General features: G+C 43.0%; 1 protein-coding gene and 1 long non-coding RNA gene across 3 annotated transcripts in view; one reads left to right on the top strand and one right to left on the bottom strand.

Moving 5' to 3' along the window:
• Positions 1-4,114, bottom strand: part of LOC109032836 (uncharacterized) — a 34,911-nt gene extending 30,797 nt beyond the window's left edge. For both annotated transcript variants that reach the window (XR_002008962.2, XR_002008963.2), the window contains exon 1: positions 4,039-4,114. This is a non-coding gene — a long non-coding RNA (uncharacterized lncRNA). The remainder of the gene's footprint in view (positions 1-4,038) is intronic.
• A 3,824-nt stretch (positions 4,115-7,938) lies between these two features.
• LOC109032833 (glucose dehydrogenase [FAD, quinone]) lies at positions 7,939-17,449 on the top strand. Its single transcript, XM_019045136.2, has 3 exons — positions 7,939-8,182; positions 12,246-12,719; positions 15,570-17,449. The coding sequence occupies exons 1-3, from the start codon at positions 8,124-8,126 to the stop codon at positions 17,137-17,139; spliced, it is 2,103 nt and encodes a 700-aa protein (XP_018900681.2). The 5' UTR covers positions 7,939-8,123; the 3' UTR covers positions 17,140-17,449.

Genomic DNA, 17,449 nt, shown 5'->3' with positions numbered 1-17,449 from the left:
GTGGAATTTCACTTGAGCTTCGTAGCTTCGTGCCGATAAATCACGGTAAAGAAAGGAAGAAAGGATCCGCCTGGTGTTAACTCGCGGGTCGCAGCGCGGCAAACTGGGAAAGAGGGAAGGTATTTCGCGAGGGTGACTAAATCTCGCAGGGAAACTTATTCATAGTTGAGCCATTAGTCTGCGGCTATTCCCGGATTGGAATGCTAAATCTCTGATTTATCGCAATGGAAATATGTTCTCGGCGTTGTCTATAGATTCCCAATTGAGCAACCTCCCGGCTGGGTATTCCTGAATTGAGGGGCTTGGAGGACGAGGCGCATGAGTGCAGCTTTTGGAAAAAATTTAAAATTTAATAATATCAAGTAAAACTAGTCTTAATGCGTATTTTGAGATAAATTTTTTCTCAAATTCTAATTTTTAAGCATCAGAAGTGAATTTGAACTTTCTTTCCGCCACATACGGAGAAAAAAACTTCGTGCGTGGGACCCGAAGTTTAGATCATATGGATCTCTGAAGTTTTCGGATTGAGCATCTGAACACTTTAGGTCCAGCTGCTGAGGTTTGGATCACACATCTGAAACTTCAGTTCTTACACCTGAAGTACTTCGGTTTTCACATCCGAAAAACTTCGGTTCTCACATCTGAAGTACTTCAGATGTGTGATCCGGACCTCGACATGCTAGACCTAAAGTGTTCAGATGCTCAATCCGAAAACTTCAGAGATCCATATGACCTAAACTTCGGGTTCCACGCACGAGGTTTTTTTCTCCGTGCATAAGAATCCATGTAATTTCGAAACTTCGAACACGTATTTCTCGAAATATCAAAAACTGCACTTGTGTGCCTTGTCCTCCAAGAGTCTCAATTATTATAATTAAAAAAGTTCATGCGCCATCGTATGAATCCATGTTTCCTTGAAATGTCTGTATTCCTGGTTTTTTTGGCGGGCACAACCTTATCGCCGAAAGGCTACATTTGTTTACTTCTCCTGGTAGTGGCGCAAATTTAAATTCCGTTAATGGGGAATTTGCACGCAAAGTTTTTAGTTGAGTTAAAAGTGAGAGAATGCATCACCTAGTGACGTAATCTTGTGGCATTTCCAAAGCAAAGAAATCGAGAAGAATCGAGTGAACAGCCAAAGATAGAGAGACGAAATCAGGCCTCGTTTTTCAACTTTCCGCCCGTATTTAAGCGACACATCATTGGTGGCGTAAAGCGGATTACGCGTCATCGCGCCTTCAATTTTGCAGACGCAATATGGACATCCATCGAACACGAATAGTTGTATCTCTGCGCTGTTAGCAACGCGTGTCCTTTTTCTTGCTCTATCCCCACGTCGCGTCGTGTTGGTTTCGTTTGTCTTATTCGTAGTGGTGCTTCAAGGGCTATGTGAGCAATACAACCGAAGATAGGAGAGACGCATTCGGACCTTTTTTCAACCACGACGCCGCATAGGTGGCAAAAAGCGGAGCATTGCGCGTTCATGCTACGCGCCATCGCGCCTTCAATTTTGCAGACGCAATATGGACATCCATCGAGCACGAATAGTTGTATCTATGCGCCGTCATCATCATCGCGTTTTGATGCATCTCTTATTATTGAACTTCGAGAAACGTTTTAAGTTTGCTCATAATATGCTATGATGCGTCCAAATCAATAATCATTTTAAAAGGAGGAAAATAAGAAAAAAAAAAAGGTTGGTTGCCCCTTGAGCGCTCTGAAGGGCACAAGTCTGAAACTTGGTGTTTTGGCGGGAGTTGTGTCGTGTCGTGGTTTTTTTTTTTTTTTTTTTTTTTTTTTTTTTTTTTTTTTTTTTACGACTGCTCCTGAAAATTCCAAGCCGCGTCAAACTGACCCGTTTCTTGTGAGAAAGTCACATATGATTGATCAGAAGAGGGATGAAAAAGCGCCAGTATGTTACCAAGAAGATGATCATGCCAAAAAAAGTATCTCTAACCTTCAAATACATAGAAATAATAGAGGCAACAACTTTAAAACCTATCAAAATGAATGTCGTTAAATAGGGTTAGTTTGACCTGACTTGGGAGTTGGCGAATAAAAAGTCTTGGGCATCCACAGTCAAATTTGCGAAAATTTTTAACACAGAACTAATCCGATGTACCTATTGCAAGCAAAGTTTGACCGCGGCCGGCATTCTTGCCAAATTGTGCTATAAATTCAGCATAATCCCCCCATTTAACTCAATGTAAAATTTTCAGAGTTTTCCACACAACCCGGCAACTTTGACGGCCGGAATAACCTAAACGTGTCCGATATTCTAGATTTTAAAACTTAAAGAACCCTATGAGAACTTTGAAGCTCCTTCAGAAATCTCTCCTTCAAATCCAGCCATTCCGGACTGTTCGTAGTTTTTCTTCAGGGGGAGGGGGCCAGAGGGGGCAGTGCAAGCAGATAAATCCGGCACTACCCCCTCCCCCCTTTCGCATACCTCCTCCTCCACCCTCTCGAAGCTTGAGAGATAATATTTTCCGTCCTTTTTCAGTGCTTTCATTATTCGCGGAGCGGCATTCAGGAATTATCCGGGAAAAACAGAGAAGTTTATCGAGAATTTACATAATATGGGAGTGATTAGCCCTGCGGCCCTGGAGCGGGACTTTGAAATGGAGCCGGAATTCATTAATAATAACACTGCGGGAGAGGTGGTCCTCTCAAAAGCAGCTCATGATCGTTGCGGTGGCTCGCGCCGCCCGCTCGCCCCAAGAATTTTATTGATGTTCGAAGCTTTGGGGACTCCGCTCGAAATTAATTTCATACACCATTGATGGCCTGACGAGAGCGGAATTAAAGTTGTTTCGCCAAAATATTCGCATGCGCGGTATTTTAATTTACTCGCATCGGGAATAGCGGGACCTCACTTTTTCACTGAACACCTTTGTATTGACTATACGATGAGTGAAAAAGTGCAGTGATTTCGAACGGTTAAAAAACGGGTCAATCCCGTGCCCTGACTAGAGCACCTGACTGCTGAGGATAAACGCCGTGTGAGCCTTCGGACATTTCCGAGTTTCCTTCGATAAAAACCGAATTTACTGGGAAAATTTTGAATATTTTCCCCCCAAATTTTTCGGACTATTTTGTACGCAATTTAATCTAAAATATCTGAAGATTTCAAAGAAAAATGCGCGTTAAGGTCGTCAAAAATACATGGGGATCACAATCAAGGGAAATTTTGGCAACTCTCGAATGTTCATACGGCGTTCTTCCTTAGCATGGCAGAGCAGTGGCGATTCTCTCAAGTTTGTGATATATAAATTTGCTCCGTTTTTATTTTCTCGAAGCAATCTATATTTTGTTGTGATTAAATGTTTCATGCAACCGAAATATTCGCACCTCCGCTTGCGATTTTGCAAATCATCGCTCTTGTTTTATTATTCCACAATAAAAGTACCATACAATTTCTCTTTAAATTTTCTTCATTCAGTTAAAATTCTGATGCACCCTGAAAACTGCGGACTAGAATTATGAATAGTTTTTTCTTGAAACTAAACGGGAAAAAATGTTTCTCGGGGTATAATTTTGGATTAAAGCGTCGTTTCTTGTCGGCAAAAATTGTTTCTCTCCTTTTTTTTCAATTAAATACGCGCAGATTTATCTTAAAGTCAGTGTTTTTCAAGTTAAGGAAACGTTATTTTGCTATCTTTGCGGTGTTTTAAACTTAGGATTCTTTATTTTGGCGTTCGTGATACTCTTTGTTCAGACCTGAAAGCGCTTATGATAAACCGTTTTTCACCTCTGTACCAAATTTAAATGAAACAATATGACGATAGATGTTTTTGGAAAAATTATGATATCTGACTGTTGGATTGTTATTGTTAAACTGGGAAAGTTTTGAGCTTCAAAAAGTCACTCTATATTTTAATTAATCAACAAAGGCGCTTTCAATACTTTGATTGAAACATGACAATTCAGTCGAACTTGAACAAATCGCCGAGCATGCAAGCGTTTTGACAGGAATTTTGTAAAAAAAAAAAATGTTTTCTACCTAAATGAATGAAAAAAAAATCATGAAAGTATTACCTGCCAAGTGAGCACGTCATTGCAACTGTGGCCGAACGTCCGACCTATACCGAGAAGACAGATCTCAGCTGATTCGGTCATTAATATCTGTTGACACAAGTGTGCGTGGCAGATTCGCCACCACGTCGGAGACAAATTCGCCCCGATCCTCCCCCTCCCCGGGTGCCCTCTAAAGCCCCCCCCCCCCCAATAAGCCGCCAAGTCTCCCTCCCCTCCCTTAAAGCATCGGTGCCCACATGTATAACTTTTTCCGCTTAGCCTTCGACGAAAATGATTCAGGGACCGACGGAAAAGTAGCGATCCTCACGAAGTAGCAATACTGGATTTCGAATATGTTTATACGTATTTGGTATTTGTATAAAATAATCGACATTTGAACTAAATATTGAAATTTGGAACTATAAATTTTAGCCCGGTTTAAAAACAACATATGTGTCATTAGTTTCCCTATGCACATAAGTGTTTTCCCAGAAGAGCCAGAATTTATTGTTCCAAATTGCAAAATGCAGTTCACTTATCGAGGCAGGCTGCTCCAAAGGGGAGTGATAATTTAAAAGGGTTTGGTTATAACTTAGGTTATACGAACCGGATAGCTCTGCGGGCATTTTATTGAAATTGATAGACAAAGCGATAGACAAAAAAGAAAAAGAGAAAATGGAGCGATCCTATTGGTGAAGGCGGGTGGTTCCAATGGACAAAAGAGGTAAGTAATAGACCAACGAACGGCAACCCACGAGAAACCCTAAATAGTTAGTCCATCATTTTCCCTCTTTATCCACAGCAACCACCCGTTTCAATCAATAGGATCGCACCATTTTCCGTTTGCGTTCCCTGCTTATCGCTTCGTCTATCAATTTCAATGATTAGCCCGCAGTAGGCGCTTTGCGGCTCAAGAGTCTGAGCCTTCAGACGAGTGAATCAACCGTTTCAGTTGATAGAACTAAACCTCAATTCGGTGAACTGAAGGTTCAGCTCTACGAATCGAAAGACTTTGGTTCAACCGGGGCATGTTTGATATCAACCGTAGTTGAACTTTGGCTCGTTGACACGGAACTGGTCGACAATCGAACTTTTTTTTTTCCAATGCAGTTCCGTGAACCTGAAGACGTTCACGGAACTGCATTGGGAGAAAAAGTTCTATCGTATGAGCCGAATGTCCGGTGTTATATCGAGTCAACTATTCCGTTTGTCAAAACTTTATGGTTTGTGGGATCGAAGCTTTAATTGGTGTGATCGAGCACTTGTCATCAGTTCGGTTTAATCGAAGAATTCGATCTCACAAAACAGATTTTCCACCACACGAACTGAAATTCCTCGTCAAAGTATATTAGCGCCTGCAAGACTGTAATAATACTTCACGCACTGCGCCAAACAGTGCGGTCGGCGGCTCGGCGCTGCGTATAGCCTATATCAGCGCCTACAAGACTGCAGGAATACTTCTCGCGTTGCGCCAAACGCAGTCCAGTCGGTCAGGTGGCGTGTCATCTACTCACCTTGCACTTTCAGAATATTAAATGGAAAATACAAAGTTTAGTAACCCGTGCGGTTCGAATAACCGAGGGTTTTTTCTCCGTGTAAATGGAAGTTGCCAACTTGCGAGAATCACCAGTGCGATGGACGCGCCGGGACATTTACGCGGCTCCGACGAACATCAAACGTTTACCCGGCCGTCAGGTTGTCGTCGGGGAATACTTAAGCGCCACCTAATGGTCCTTCGAGTGGCCGGATAACACTTGTTCACACTCCTGCGATATACTCGAGTATTCCCTCTCCGCGTTTGTGTACCTCCCAATCTTCTCACCATCTCTGAAGGAACCCGAAGAGGATATACCGTAGATTTAGAGAGCTTGGAAACTGGGTCACGTTGCCGGAGGAGGAAATGAGGAGGGGGAAGGTTTACTGCGCCCCCTAGACAATTTGTCTTTTCGCTTCGAACGAGTTTTTGACTCATCACTCAGCGTGGTTCCATGAAATCGATTTTAACCTTTTTTCATTTTTGTTTTCTACTAAGAGTATCTGGCCCGAACTACCGAAAATCAAAATCAAAATTTTTCTCACCCGTTTTCTGACCTCAACACCTCCCTCAGAAAATACCACCATCAAATTTTTTCTGCCCTTAAACAGACGAACTTCCAAATTGAATTTAATCTTGCCCCGTTCCCCGCTTTTTGACTTGTCGTTACTCTCTCTGCCTTTGTTCCCTCCCTGCTAAGTGTCACAATTCGATCACTAAAAATTCTTAAGATGTATAATTATACATCTAAAGCACCAATTGCCAATATTGTTTGAATGCACCTTTTAAAAGTAAATCGATTTACCATCCATCATTTATTAGTGTTAGAGTTCTTTCAGGGGAGAGTCAAAACGATTCGAGTCCTAATGTCATTTGGACTGCATTTTGCAATTTGGAACTATAAATTCTGGCTCTTCTCGAAAAACACTTATGTGCATAGGGAAACTAATGGCATATACGTTGTTTATAAATCGGGCTAGAAATTATAGTTCCAAATTGCAAAATGTAGCAATTGCAAAAATGTACCGGCGACGTCCAAAGCGGAAAATCTGATAATGCCTTAAATGAAAACGCTGAAGTGAATAACTCCTTCCTCTGGAGAGGCGTTCGCTATGTCTCTCCGATGTTCGGAGTAGGTACACTCAATGAGAGGATCATTTTTCGCAATTGCAGTGAAGCAGGCGCCGATGGAAACGCATTTATGTCGAGCCCTAATTTTGTTAAACTCAAACGATCGGTTCCACTTCAAAGTCTCGTCGAATTTGCGAAAATCGAGATCCGTCGTTTGGGGTCGTTCCTAAATTACGGAACACTAAATTTGCAGTTTTTGGCACCCCCCCCCCCCTCTATAACGCTCCGTAACGCTGTGCTAGAGCTCCCCTGAAAAATTACGTAACTTTTACGCGGCCCCCCTTCCATTTCGATAAAACATAATCTAAATATCACCTTAAATTTATTGAGCAAGTTGACGTTTCTATGTAGTGGGAAAAAGTGAAAGTACCTATTCTGCCGTGCTAAGAAAAAACGCCATTAGAGCATTCGAATGTTGCCAAATTTCCCCTCAGAAAATATCAATTTTGGAAGAAAGTTATAAATATTTTTCCTTTAAATTTTCAGAACAAAACCCCCCGAAAAATCGGAGGAGAAATATTCACGGATTTTCTTAAAAATTCGTTGTTTTTCGAGGGAAATTTGGCAACGCCCGATGGCTCATACGGCTTTCTTCCTCAGCATGAGTATTGATTGCAGCGAAATTTTTGAGTTCTTGTAAAACGTCTAAGACGGACCAACGGAAAAATTCTACAAACGTGAAAAGAACACGGAAAAAAATGTTAGGGGGTTATCCCCTAAAATTGGTGGTATTACCCCAATTTGTTGGATGATATGTTCATGTCCAATTATTTTGGTACACCCGCAACTCAAGTTGGGGGAGTACACGCAACATTGGTCTGTAACCTAATGAGCAAATACTACCAACAATGAATTGGGATACCGACCACAATGATCGGGGGGTAAAAAAAGGGTATATAGGGGTAGTACCACATTAATTAGGAATTCCAGATCATCCACAGGTGGAACTTAACCCCTATATCTTTTTTTTCCGTGAAATAAAAATCACTTGAATTCGTTAATTAAGTTTCGCTCAAACCCCCCACCCCCAGTAAAGCCGCGTAACGCTAGCAAAGACCCCCCCCCCCCCCCCCCCTACTTGGAGGCGTTATGTGACTGAGGGACGGCGCCCCTTAGTTTTCATCAATGATTTGTTAGGTAAAGCTGCCACCGAAGTTGTGTGAAGAAGTTGTGCTACCAACCCATCTCCTATCGAGGAACGTAATAAATACCTGAGCTCTCCAAGTGACGACATCAGTCTTGCAGTGATGGGCAACAGTTAAAACAAACACACGGCGACGCAGTTATGCACTGACAGTGCATTTCTTGAGTTAACCATATCCGTGTTCAAATGTTTATTCATTATAAGTGTCAATCTGGATCCGCTCTGTTAACAAAAACAAGTATATAAGCGCGCACCCATTCGCTAATGAGGTGCTGAGTGCACCGTATGTGATCCGCGATGGTCGCCTTCAGAGACGCAGTGCAGGTGGCTGCAGTTCTCGCGTTTATCTTGACACAGTAAGTCTTTGCCTAAATAAACAGTAAGAGCTACACAGTAAGAACGTACTGACCTTTTTATGGTGGTATTTTCAGGATTTCCTTAAGGTGATTCGTCAAGCTCAAGTGACGTAGTCGAACTGGCATGCGATATGTCGCATCGATTAGGTAAAAAATCTCGGCATATTTTGAATTTTTTGCAAAAAAAAAGGACGATAGCCCCTGCGCATGAGCCTAAAGAATCATTCTAAACCCAAAAGTCGGCAAAATTCAGAGAAATGAAAGCAGAATAGTGCTTGGAAAAAAACCTATCGCATTCGATACAGAAATCGATAGCGGAATCGAATGCGAGGTTTTATGCAAACACTATTCTGCTTTCCTTTCTCTGAGTTTTGCCAATTTTTGGGTTTAGATTGATTCTCTATAGGCTCATGCGCCGGAGCTATCGTCCTTTTTTTTTTTGCTAAAAATTCAAAATATGCCGAGATTTTTTACCTAATCGATGCGATATATCGCATGCCAGTTCGGCCACGTCACTTGAGCTTAACGAATCACCTTAAACCTCACCCAATCAGAATATAAAATGGAAGCCTCTCGAGGGAATGGAGCAGTTTAAGGAAAAACTGTGAACATAACCCTGCTACTCAAGTATAGCAGAGATCGCGATGAGCTGCGATTTGATCGGAGGGTGTATCGCGATTATATCAACGTCGGTTTATTGCGTTATTACCGGATAAAAATTGCGATTTCATCGCATAAATTTGCAATAAAATTCCGATTTATCGCAATATTATCGAACAAAAAATCGTGATAAATTTGGACGTGAACTTAGAGAGATAAAATTGCCGCAAGATTGAGGATAATCCCTCGGATGTTGATGAACCTAGCGATTTTATCGTCAAAAATCGTGAAAAATCGCTACTTAATTTCAAAATATCGCAATTTTCTCGTTGTGAAAGGCTACTTGAGAACATTTCCTTCTTGAATGAGGCTTCATGTTGATGGTGAAACATTTCAAAATCTTCGTTGTTGTTTCATTTCGACGGTGAAACTACCAAACCACATATCTCGTTGGCGGTGTCTAAAAATTCTCCGCTCCCATTTTATTTTTTTTGAAGGTGAATAAATTAATATCAGTCCTCAAAGATTTCCTAGAATTTTGTTCGCACATAGAAGAAAAATCTCGGAAGTTTTCAATAATTGAGGGGCTTGGAGGACATGACGCATAAGTGCAGTTTTTGAAAATTGAGATAATAACGATTTCAAGTAAAACTATTCTTAATGCGTATTCTGAGATAAAGCTCCCAAATTCCAATTCTCAAGCATCAAAAAGTCACTGTGAACTTACTTTCCGCCATAAGAATCCATGTAATTTCGAAACTTCAAACACGTGTTTTTCGAAATAGCAAAAACTGTACTCCAAGCCCTTCGATTGACTTAGATGACATTTTTATTTAAAAAAGAAAGTATAACAGGGAATCTACGACGTCGCAAATTAAAATACGTGGTTTGGTAGTTTCACCATAAAAATCCAGTGAACCAGTTTATAAAAACCCAGTGAACGTTACTTTTCAAAGTTTTCACAAAATATTTGCACAGGACAAGATGAGAAAAAAATCAGTAATAAATCCATGAAATATTACGCTTGTTGGTTTTCATCTGGAAAAGTATATGTTTAGCAAAAATCCTCACCGTCGCAAATCGAAGTACGTGTTTCTCAGCTTTTGCGTCAATATCGTTTACATAATTGTTGAGGGAGAAAGAAGAGAGATTGTTGAAGGATTGTTGTTGTTTACCAGATTACGAAAAAGAAAACTCTCAAAATTGAGGCCATAATGGAGGGGTATTCCACGTTATTCTGAGAGTCCACCCATATATCAAATCAAACTCTCCAAGCAGAGACAGGGAGTATACATCAACAGAGATGCCACTTTCGCGTCTGGGGACTCCAAAACTGAAAACATGACAACCCTGCTGATTGCTCCCTATCTTAGTACGGAGATTTTAACTAGATCCAGAGGTGAGCTCTCTGGGTAGCGTAGAATATTCTCTCCTTTACAGCCTCAACTTTGAGGGATTTTTTTGAGCTCTGACGTTTGTTTGAGAGGAAATCAGTGGCACCACCGTGTTTCTAGCAAAATTTTACACAGGAATAAGCATTTAAATCGCAAATTTCTGACACATGCAAGAGCTCCATTAATGACAGCGAAGAAAAGCGTGTAACTAATAAATAACTAATAAACTAACTGATAACGGAAGAAAGAAAAACAGATGTGGATGTGAGAATTGGTTCTCATGTACTCTATTAGCTCCGAGTCCGAAAAGGACCTTAATTTTTCCCCGTTCATACCCCAGTTACCCTCAAAAACGAGCTCATAGCAAAAATTTGTACCGGCGCGCCTTCAATTTGTACGATACTTCACGCCTTACAGAGAAGTTCGTTTAGTTGCTTAACCCAACGTAACGCAACTCGGAGAAGGGAAATTTTACGTTGGAATCAGTACTCAACTCGCAATCGACAATGTAAGTCGGCAATCACATAACTCGGTTTGCGGCGTCGCAGACTTCCTGTCATACTTTTAATTTTTAAACGAAAAACTGCTCAACGGCAATTCTTTAAAACTGCCGTGATTTTCCATCTCTGTGCGTAGAAAAATCTGCAAAAACTTCAAGGAATGATGTCAATTTGTTCTCCCTCAAAAAAATAACATAAAGGCGGAGATGACACCGCAAACGAGATATCGACGGTGTTAGTCGGCTATCACATAACTCGTTTGCGGTGTCTGAAAGTCTCCGCCTCTATGTTATTTTTTTAAAGGAGAACAAATTGACATCGTTCCTTGAAGTTTATGCAGGATTTTCTTCGTACAGAGAAAATAAATTACGGCAGTTTTGATGAATTGCCGTTGATTAGTTTTCCGTTTAAATATATAAAGTATGACAGGAAGTCTGCGACGTTGCAAACCGAGTTATCAGTTATGTGATTGCCGACTTACACCGTCGATTGCTATTTGAGTACTAATGTCAACGTAAACTCTCCCTTCTCGGAGTTGCGTTACGTTGGGTTAAGCAACTAAACGAACTTCTCCGTAAGGCGTGAAGTATCGTACAGATTGAAGGCGTGCCGGAGCAAATTTTTTTCAAAGAGCTCGTTTAAGGGAATCTGGGGTATGAGCGGGGAAAAATTAAGGTCCTTTTCGGACTCGGAGCTACTAGAATACACAAGAACAACTCTCACATCCACATCTGTTTTTCTTTTTTCCTTGATTGTCTTCAGACCTAGGTTGTCCTCCGCAACAAAACGCAAGCAGAGAGCCATCAAGGATACGTTTTTCTTCGCTGTCATTAATGGAGCTCTTGCATGTGTCAGGAATTTGCGATTTAAATGCTGATTCCTGTGTAAAATTTCGCTAGAAACACGATGGTGACACTGGTTTTTTCTCACATAATCATTATAGCTCAAAAAAAATCCCTCAAAGTTGAGGCTGTAAAGGAGGGAATATTCTACGTTACCCTGAGAGCTCACCTCTGGATCTAGTCAAAATCTCCGTGCTAAATTAGGGAGCAAGTAGATCAGCAGGGGTGTCATGTTTTCAGTTTTGGAGTCCCCAGACACCAAAGTGGCATCCCTGTTAATGCATGCTCCCTGTCTTTGCTTGGAGAGTTTAATTTGATATCTGGGTGGACTCTCAGGATAGCATGGGATATCCCCTCCATTACGGCCTTTTCGAACTCGGAGCTAATAGAATACTCGAGTGAAAGCCCTGGATAGACGATCAAATTCCCGAACCAATTCCGATCAAAGTAGCATCAAAGCGTCGGGAGTCATCAGTCTTAAACTCATGAATTTGCTTCATTTTAAAATGAAAACTTGGCAGAAATGTTTCCTGTGGCAGGAAATGATGAATAATGGCACTCCATTCTGATCTTACTTTGAACAAATAAGTGCGGCCCGTCAAAATTTGATGGTAGATGGTGACCATCAGTCATCAGCATGATCGGAATTGGTTCGGAATTTGATCGTCTATCCAGGGCTTAAGTCGAAATTCCTGACACATCCGTCAATGAAAGCAATGGATTTCAGATGCACCTCAGGGGAGGAGGCGACGGCGAGGCAGAAGCGTGGCGGGTTGGCGATGCTTAGCTTCGGGCAGAAGCAGCAGGTCGTCCAGGAGACGGAAACGGTGACGACAACGACGACGACGAAGGTGGTGCGGCGGAACGACGTCTTCGGGTACAACGAGCGGATGAGCAAGCCGCCGCCGCCGGTCTCAGTGTGTCGCCGCTACGGCTACGACTCCGAGGGCCTCTACTCCATCAAGGCCTTCACGAAGCTCCTGGAGAGCCTGAATAAGGCCCAGTGCGACATCGTCCAGGAGATCATCTACCCGGCCGACAACAGCCTGAGCCTCCGGGACGGCGACACCGCCGACTACATCGTCGTCGGCCTCGGGGTCGCCGGCTCCGTCATCGCCAGTCGCCTCTCCGAGATCCCCTCCAACTCCGTCATCGGCCTCGAGGCTGGTGGCAATCCCAGCTTGATCACCGAGTTCCCCAGGTGAGTACTTCGCCGTTTCAGCCTTCAGACGTTGGTAAATTGGACGTTTTTATGCTGAAAAGAAGGAGAGACGGGTGGGATAGAAGGAGAGACGGGTGGGATAGAAGGAGAGAAGGGGTGGGAAAGAAGGAGAGAAGGGGTGGGAAAGAAAGAGAGACGGGTGGGAAAGAAAAAGAGATGGGTGGGAAAGAAGGAATGTGCTCGTTAGTTGAGAACCGCAAGGAGGAATGGGAATTATAGAGCAGCAATGACGTCAACGTCGACGACCGGCACAGGGGAAGACGCACAGTGGATCGAGTCAATAGGAGAGGTCGAGCATAATTAGGAAACTTTAAGAGCTTATTACTCCGTCTTTACAAAATTTTGAGATTCTAAAAGTGGTTCAACTGGTTTCCTCGTGAAACTTTCTTCTATAAGCACCCTTTAAAATTTAAAATGTGACGAAATAAATATCAAAATTTGCAGTTTTAGTCAATAATTTTATGTTCAGCCTCTCTGATTGACTCGATCCACTATGAGACAGTCGGGGACCTGTAACTCATGAGCCCTGTCTCTAGTTACTTTTAGCATAGATACGTCCAATTTCCTTTGATAAAATATTAATATTCAGGGAAATCTATGAATATTTCTCGGATAATGTTTCTGAGAATTTTATTCGCGATTAGATCTGAATTATCTGAAAATTTCGAGAGAAAATACTCGTAACTCTCCTCGAAAATACTAATTTTATTGGAGGTTTGGTAACTCTCTCACAGTAGCACACAGGGATGCAAAATGAACTTTCGTTCTTGATGAAATTCTCTATTTCATTTTTTTCGGTTTTTCAGGGACAGTGTATGCAATAATTATCAGGAAATTCTTGAAGAAATTTCCAAATTTGACTGATAATTTTGTCCTCCAAATCTTCAAAACTAAGATTTTACTGTTTCCGTGCGCTCCTCCATACTGAGTCCATTGCAGAATTTTTAAAAATATTATGAAACATGTTAAAGTTTCATACGTAAAGTTTCATGAATTTTTTTGCATCTCTGGTAGCACACTACCGTATCGACGGAGAGCGCTGTACTGTATGAGCTTTTGAGAGGCCTGGAAGATAAAGCGCTTAGGTAAGTATGATTTTTGAAAAAAAAAATTGAGATATCAATGATTTCGAGTAAAGCTAGCCTTAAAATTTATCCCGTAAAAAATCCACGGCTGAAATTCAATTTTTAAGAACCAAGAAGTGAGTTTGGACTTTCTTTCCGCAATGAGGCTCTATTTAATTTTGAAACTTTAAACACGTATTTTTTGAAAAAGCGAAAATTGCACTCATGCGGCTTGTCCTCCAAGCCCCTCATTATTACGTTGCCAAATTCTCTCGTATGAAAAGTAGATATCTGAATAAACCCGTCGCTATTTCCCTTGGGATTGAACTCTGAAAATTCAGAATTCTAGCCTCCTTCCCCCACCCATTATACCTCTCTTGCATACCTTTCATACAGGCCGGCTACCCTCGCCTTTTTGATAAATTATGTCATGTGAAGTCACGTCCCCATTTTTATTTGAAAACGATATTTTTTGTCAAAATGTTCATCAAAACTATCGTCATGCGTCACTCCTGCAATGTGGCACGTTAGCGCGCGAGGCGCGACGCGTGTCGCTGTGAGCACAAGGACATCCAGTGCGCCTTCAATTCATTAAATATGCAACAATGGCAGCCGTCAATCACGTGTAGTCGCATCTGTAAAGGCGTTGTTATCAATATCGTGCTCGCAGATTCGTTAAATTATAAAGTCGCGTCGCTTGCATTTTTCCCCTAAATACTAATGTCTTCCTAAGAAATTAATATCTTAAAGTAGGGGCTTGGCGGACAAGGCGCATAGGTGCATTTTTGAAAAAAATGAGATATCCATGAACTTAACTAAAACTAGGTTGAAAGTACATTCTATGAACAATTCACAACTGAAATCCAACTTTAAAACATCAAACAGTCAGTTAAACTTCCTTTTCGCCATGAAGTTCCATGTAATTATGAAACTTTAAACACGGCATTTCTCAAAATAGCAAAAACTGCACTTGTGCGCCTTGTCCTCCAAGCCCATCAATTCTCCTTTTGTGTCTAGTGTCCCACTAGTCCAAACTCAGCCATACGACGAAATTCAAGACAAAATTCAAACACTAAACCCCTAGGCTCTTTTTTTTAAAGTTCCCATATAGACGTGTCAATGTTGCCTAATTCCATCAATATGTCTCAATGGAGAATTTGCATGTAAATTTTATATTGCTTCACCTGAAAGTGCTCAAGGAGCTGATTTCACAGTATTTTTTATAATTTTTTCCAGATTTTTATGGGAAATAGTATAAAAATAGATTTAAAAGTGAGAAATTGCATCGCTTAGTGACATCATCCGGCGGCATTTCCCATTTAAATACACACGTATTTTAGCAGTTAGATCATTTGGACGTATTTCTGTCAAATAGAACTAAGCGCCATAGGGAGAGGAAGGTAGTTGGGGGGGGGGGGGGGTTGTATTGGCGGCGGATCCGGGCGTCGGGCTCATTCCGCCATATACCTACTAGCAATGCTTTTCCATGGCGCTTAGTTCCATTTGACAGAACACGCTATCCGGCATTCTAAATTCTTCAAAAGGAACTCAAATTGGCGCTTAGTTCCGTTTGACAGAAATACGTCCATTTAGTCATATCCTCTCCAATAATTGTTCAATTCATGAACCAAAGGTATCCTTGTGTTCAGTTCATAGTAGTTTTCATTTAAACACGAAATTCATCAAATTTTCGACACCTGCAAATCCTCTATCGCTTAATCCCATTCAACTGTTTAAGATTGTTTTTATTTTCAAATGACTTCAGGCTATGGACAGAGGCCGCAGACACGGAATACGAATGGAACTACCGCTTGAGGGCGGACAACTACAGCTGCCTATCATCCGAGTACCAGCGCGGGAAGCTGTACAAAGGCCGCGGTCTGGGCGGCACTTCCGCGATCGACCTGATGATCTACGACCGTTGCATGACATCCGACTACGAGAAATTCAACGAAATCGGTCTCCCGGACTGGGGCTACGAAGCCTGCCTGAAATACTACATGAAATCGGAGGACGCCAGGTGCGAGGAGATCTTCACCAAGGTGACGACCATCCGGGCCTCGCACAACTCCGGAGGCCTCCTCACCGTCGACTCCTTCTACAACAGCCAGACCGTCTCCATCCGCAAGTCGTTCGGCCAGTGCATCTCCGAGCTCGGGATGACGAGCAAGGACGTCTTCACCGAGATCGACCACGACGGGTTCGCCCCCTCGTTGGCGCTCATCAAGGACGGTCTCCGTGTCAACGTGGCCAGGGCCTTCCTGAGCCCGCGGGAGGTGCGGCGCCGACCCAACTTGAAAGTCTGCAAGTTCTCCTACGTGACGAGGCTTCTTCTCGACGATGCCAACACCAAAGTCATCGGCGTCGAGTTCCGGAATAGGCTCGGCGACCTGGTCAAGTTGTACTGCAACAAGGAGGTGATCCTGACGGCCGGCGCTATCGAGTCCCCGCACGTCTTGCAGAACTCCGGCATCGGCGACCCGGTCGACTTGGCGCGCGTCGGCACCATCCTCCGCAAAGAGCGTCCCGGCGTCGGGAAGAACCTCCAGATGCACCCGCTCTTCCCGGGCGCCATCATGACGTTCAAGACGCCGCCGATCGCCCAGTGGCCGGTCGGGGACATGCTCTACGAGCTCATCGCCCACCGCAAGGGCCCCATCACCAACATCGGACTCACCAGCTACACCGGGTTCGTCAAGACCAACACGAGCGACGTCCCGAACCTCCAGATCATCCCGTACTACTTCTCCAAGGAGGACTCTCTCTTCCTCAACGGCCAGCTCGCCGTCTTCGGCTACGACGAGGCCACCCGCAAGAAGATCCGCGAGATCAACCGCGAGAGCTCCATCGCCATGTTCGGCGTGTCGCTCATGTACCCCAAGTCCGTGGGCTCCGTCTACCCGGAAACGAGCAACCCCTACGACCACCCGGTCATCGACGCTAAGCTCTTGAGCGACCCGGAGGACATCTACTCCATCTTGGGAGGAATCGACTGGGTCCGAGGCCTGGAGGATTCCCCCGTGTTCCAGAAGTTCGGCGCCAAGTTCCTACCGCTGTATGTCGACAACTGTCTCTACCCCATCGGCTCCAGGGAGTACTGGATGGAGGCTGTCAGACACCTGACAGTTCCGCGGAAGCACCCTGTCGGCACGTGTAAGATGGGTCTGCCCGACGATCCGCTGGCAGTCGTTGATCCTGATTTCCGGTTCATCGGACTCGATAACCTCCGCATTGGTGACTCCTCCATCTTGCCCAGGATATTCTCGTCCGACTCCAGCGCTGTTACCGTCATGATCGCTGAGAAATGCGCTGATAGAATCATGAGTCAAATTTGAAAGCTTGCCTGATATGCTTATGGAGTTTTAAAATATATTGCCTGTTAGCATGGACCCTCTCTCAGTTTCTGTTTATCCTCTTTTTTATTTGAGCGCACTGCCTGAGTTCCCCATTTTGTATGAGTTGTTTCCCAGGACGTTTCGAAGAGATACCTCCGCACCAGACATTGCACTCGGTGTCTACCTTTTGAAAGCTTATTTAAAATTCTGTCTCATTTTTACATCACGTTATATCTATAAAAATTTGTCATATTTCGATTGAAGAATAAAACCAACATCTTGTCACAATAAATTTCTTGTTCTTATAACA

This window comes from Bemisia tabaci, chromosome 2, assembly GCF_918797505.1.
Source record: "Bemisia tabaci chromosome 2, PGI_BMITA_v3".
Classification (NCBI taxonomy): Eukaryota; Metazoa; Arthropoda; class Insecta; order Hemiptera; family Aleyrodidae; genus Bemisia; species Bemisia tabaci.
Note: the sequence above shows the minus strand (reverse complement) of the source record. Positions and strands in the feature narration are given on the sequence as shown.

Excerpts from the sequence above, each read along its gene's own strand:
- LOC109032833 (XM_019045136.2), top strand. The coding sequence starts at position 8,124 with ATGGTCGCCTTCAGAGACGCAGTGCAGGTGGCTGCAGTTCTCGCGTTT. Across the intron at positions 8,183-12,245 it reads CTCGCGTTTATCTTGACACA|ATGCACCTCAGGGGAGGAGG; the intron begins GTAAGTCTTTGC and ends AATGGATTTCAG. Across the intron at positions 12,720-15,569 it reads TTGATCACCGAGTTCCCCAG|GCTATGGACAGAGGCCGCAG; the intron begins GTGAGTACTTCG and ends AAATGACTTCAG.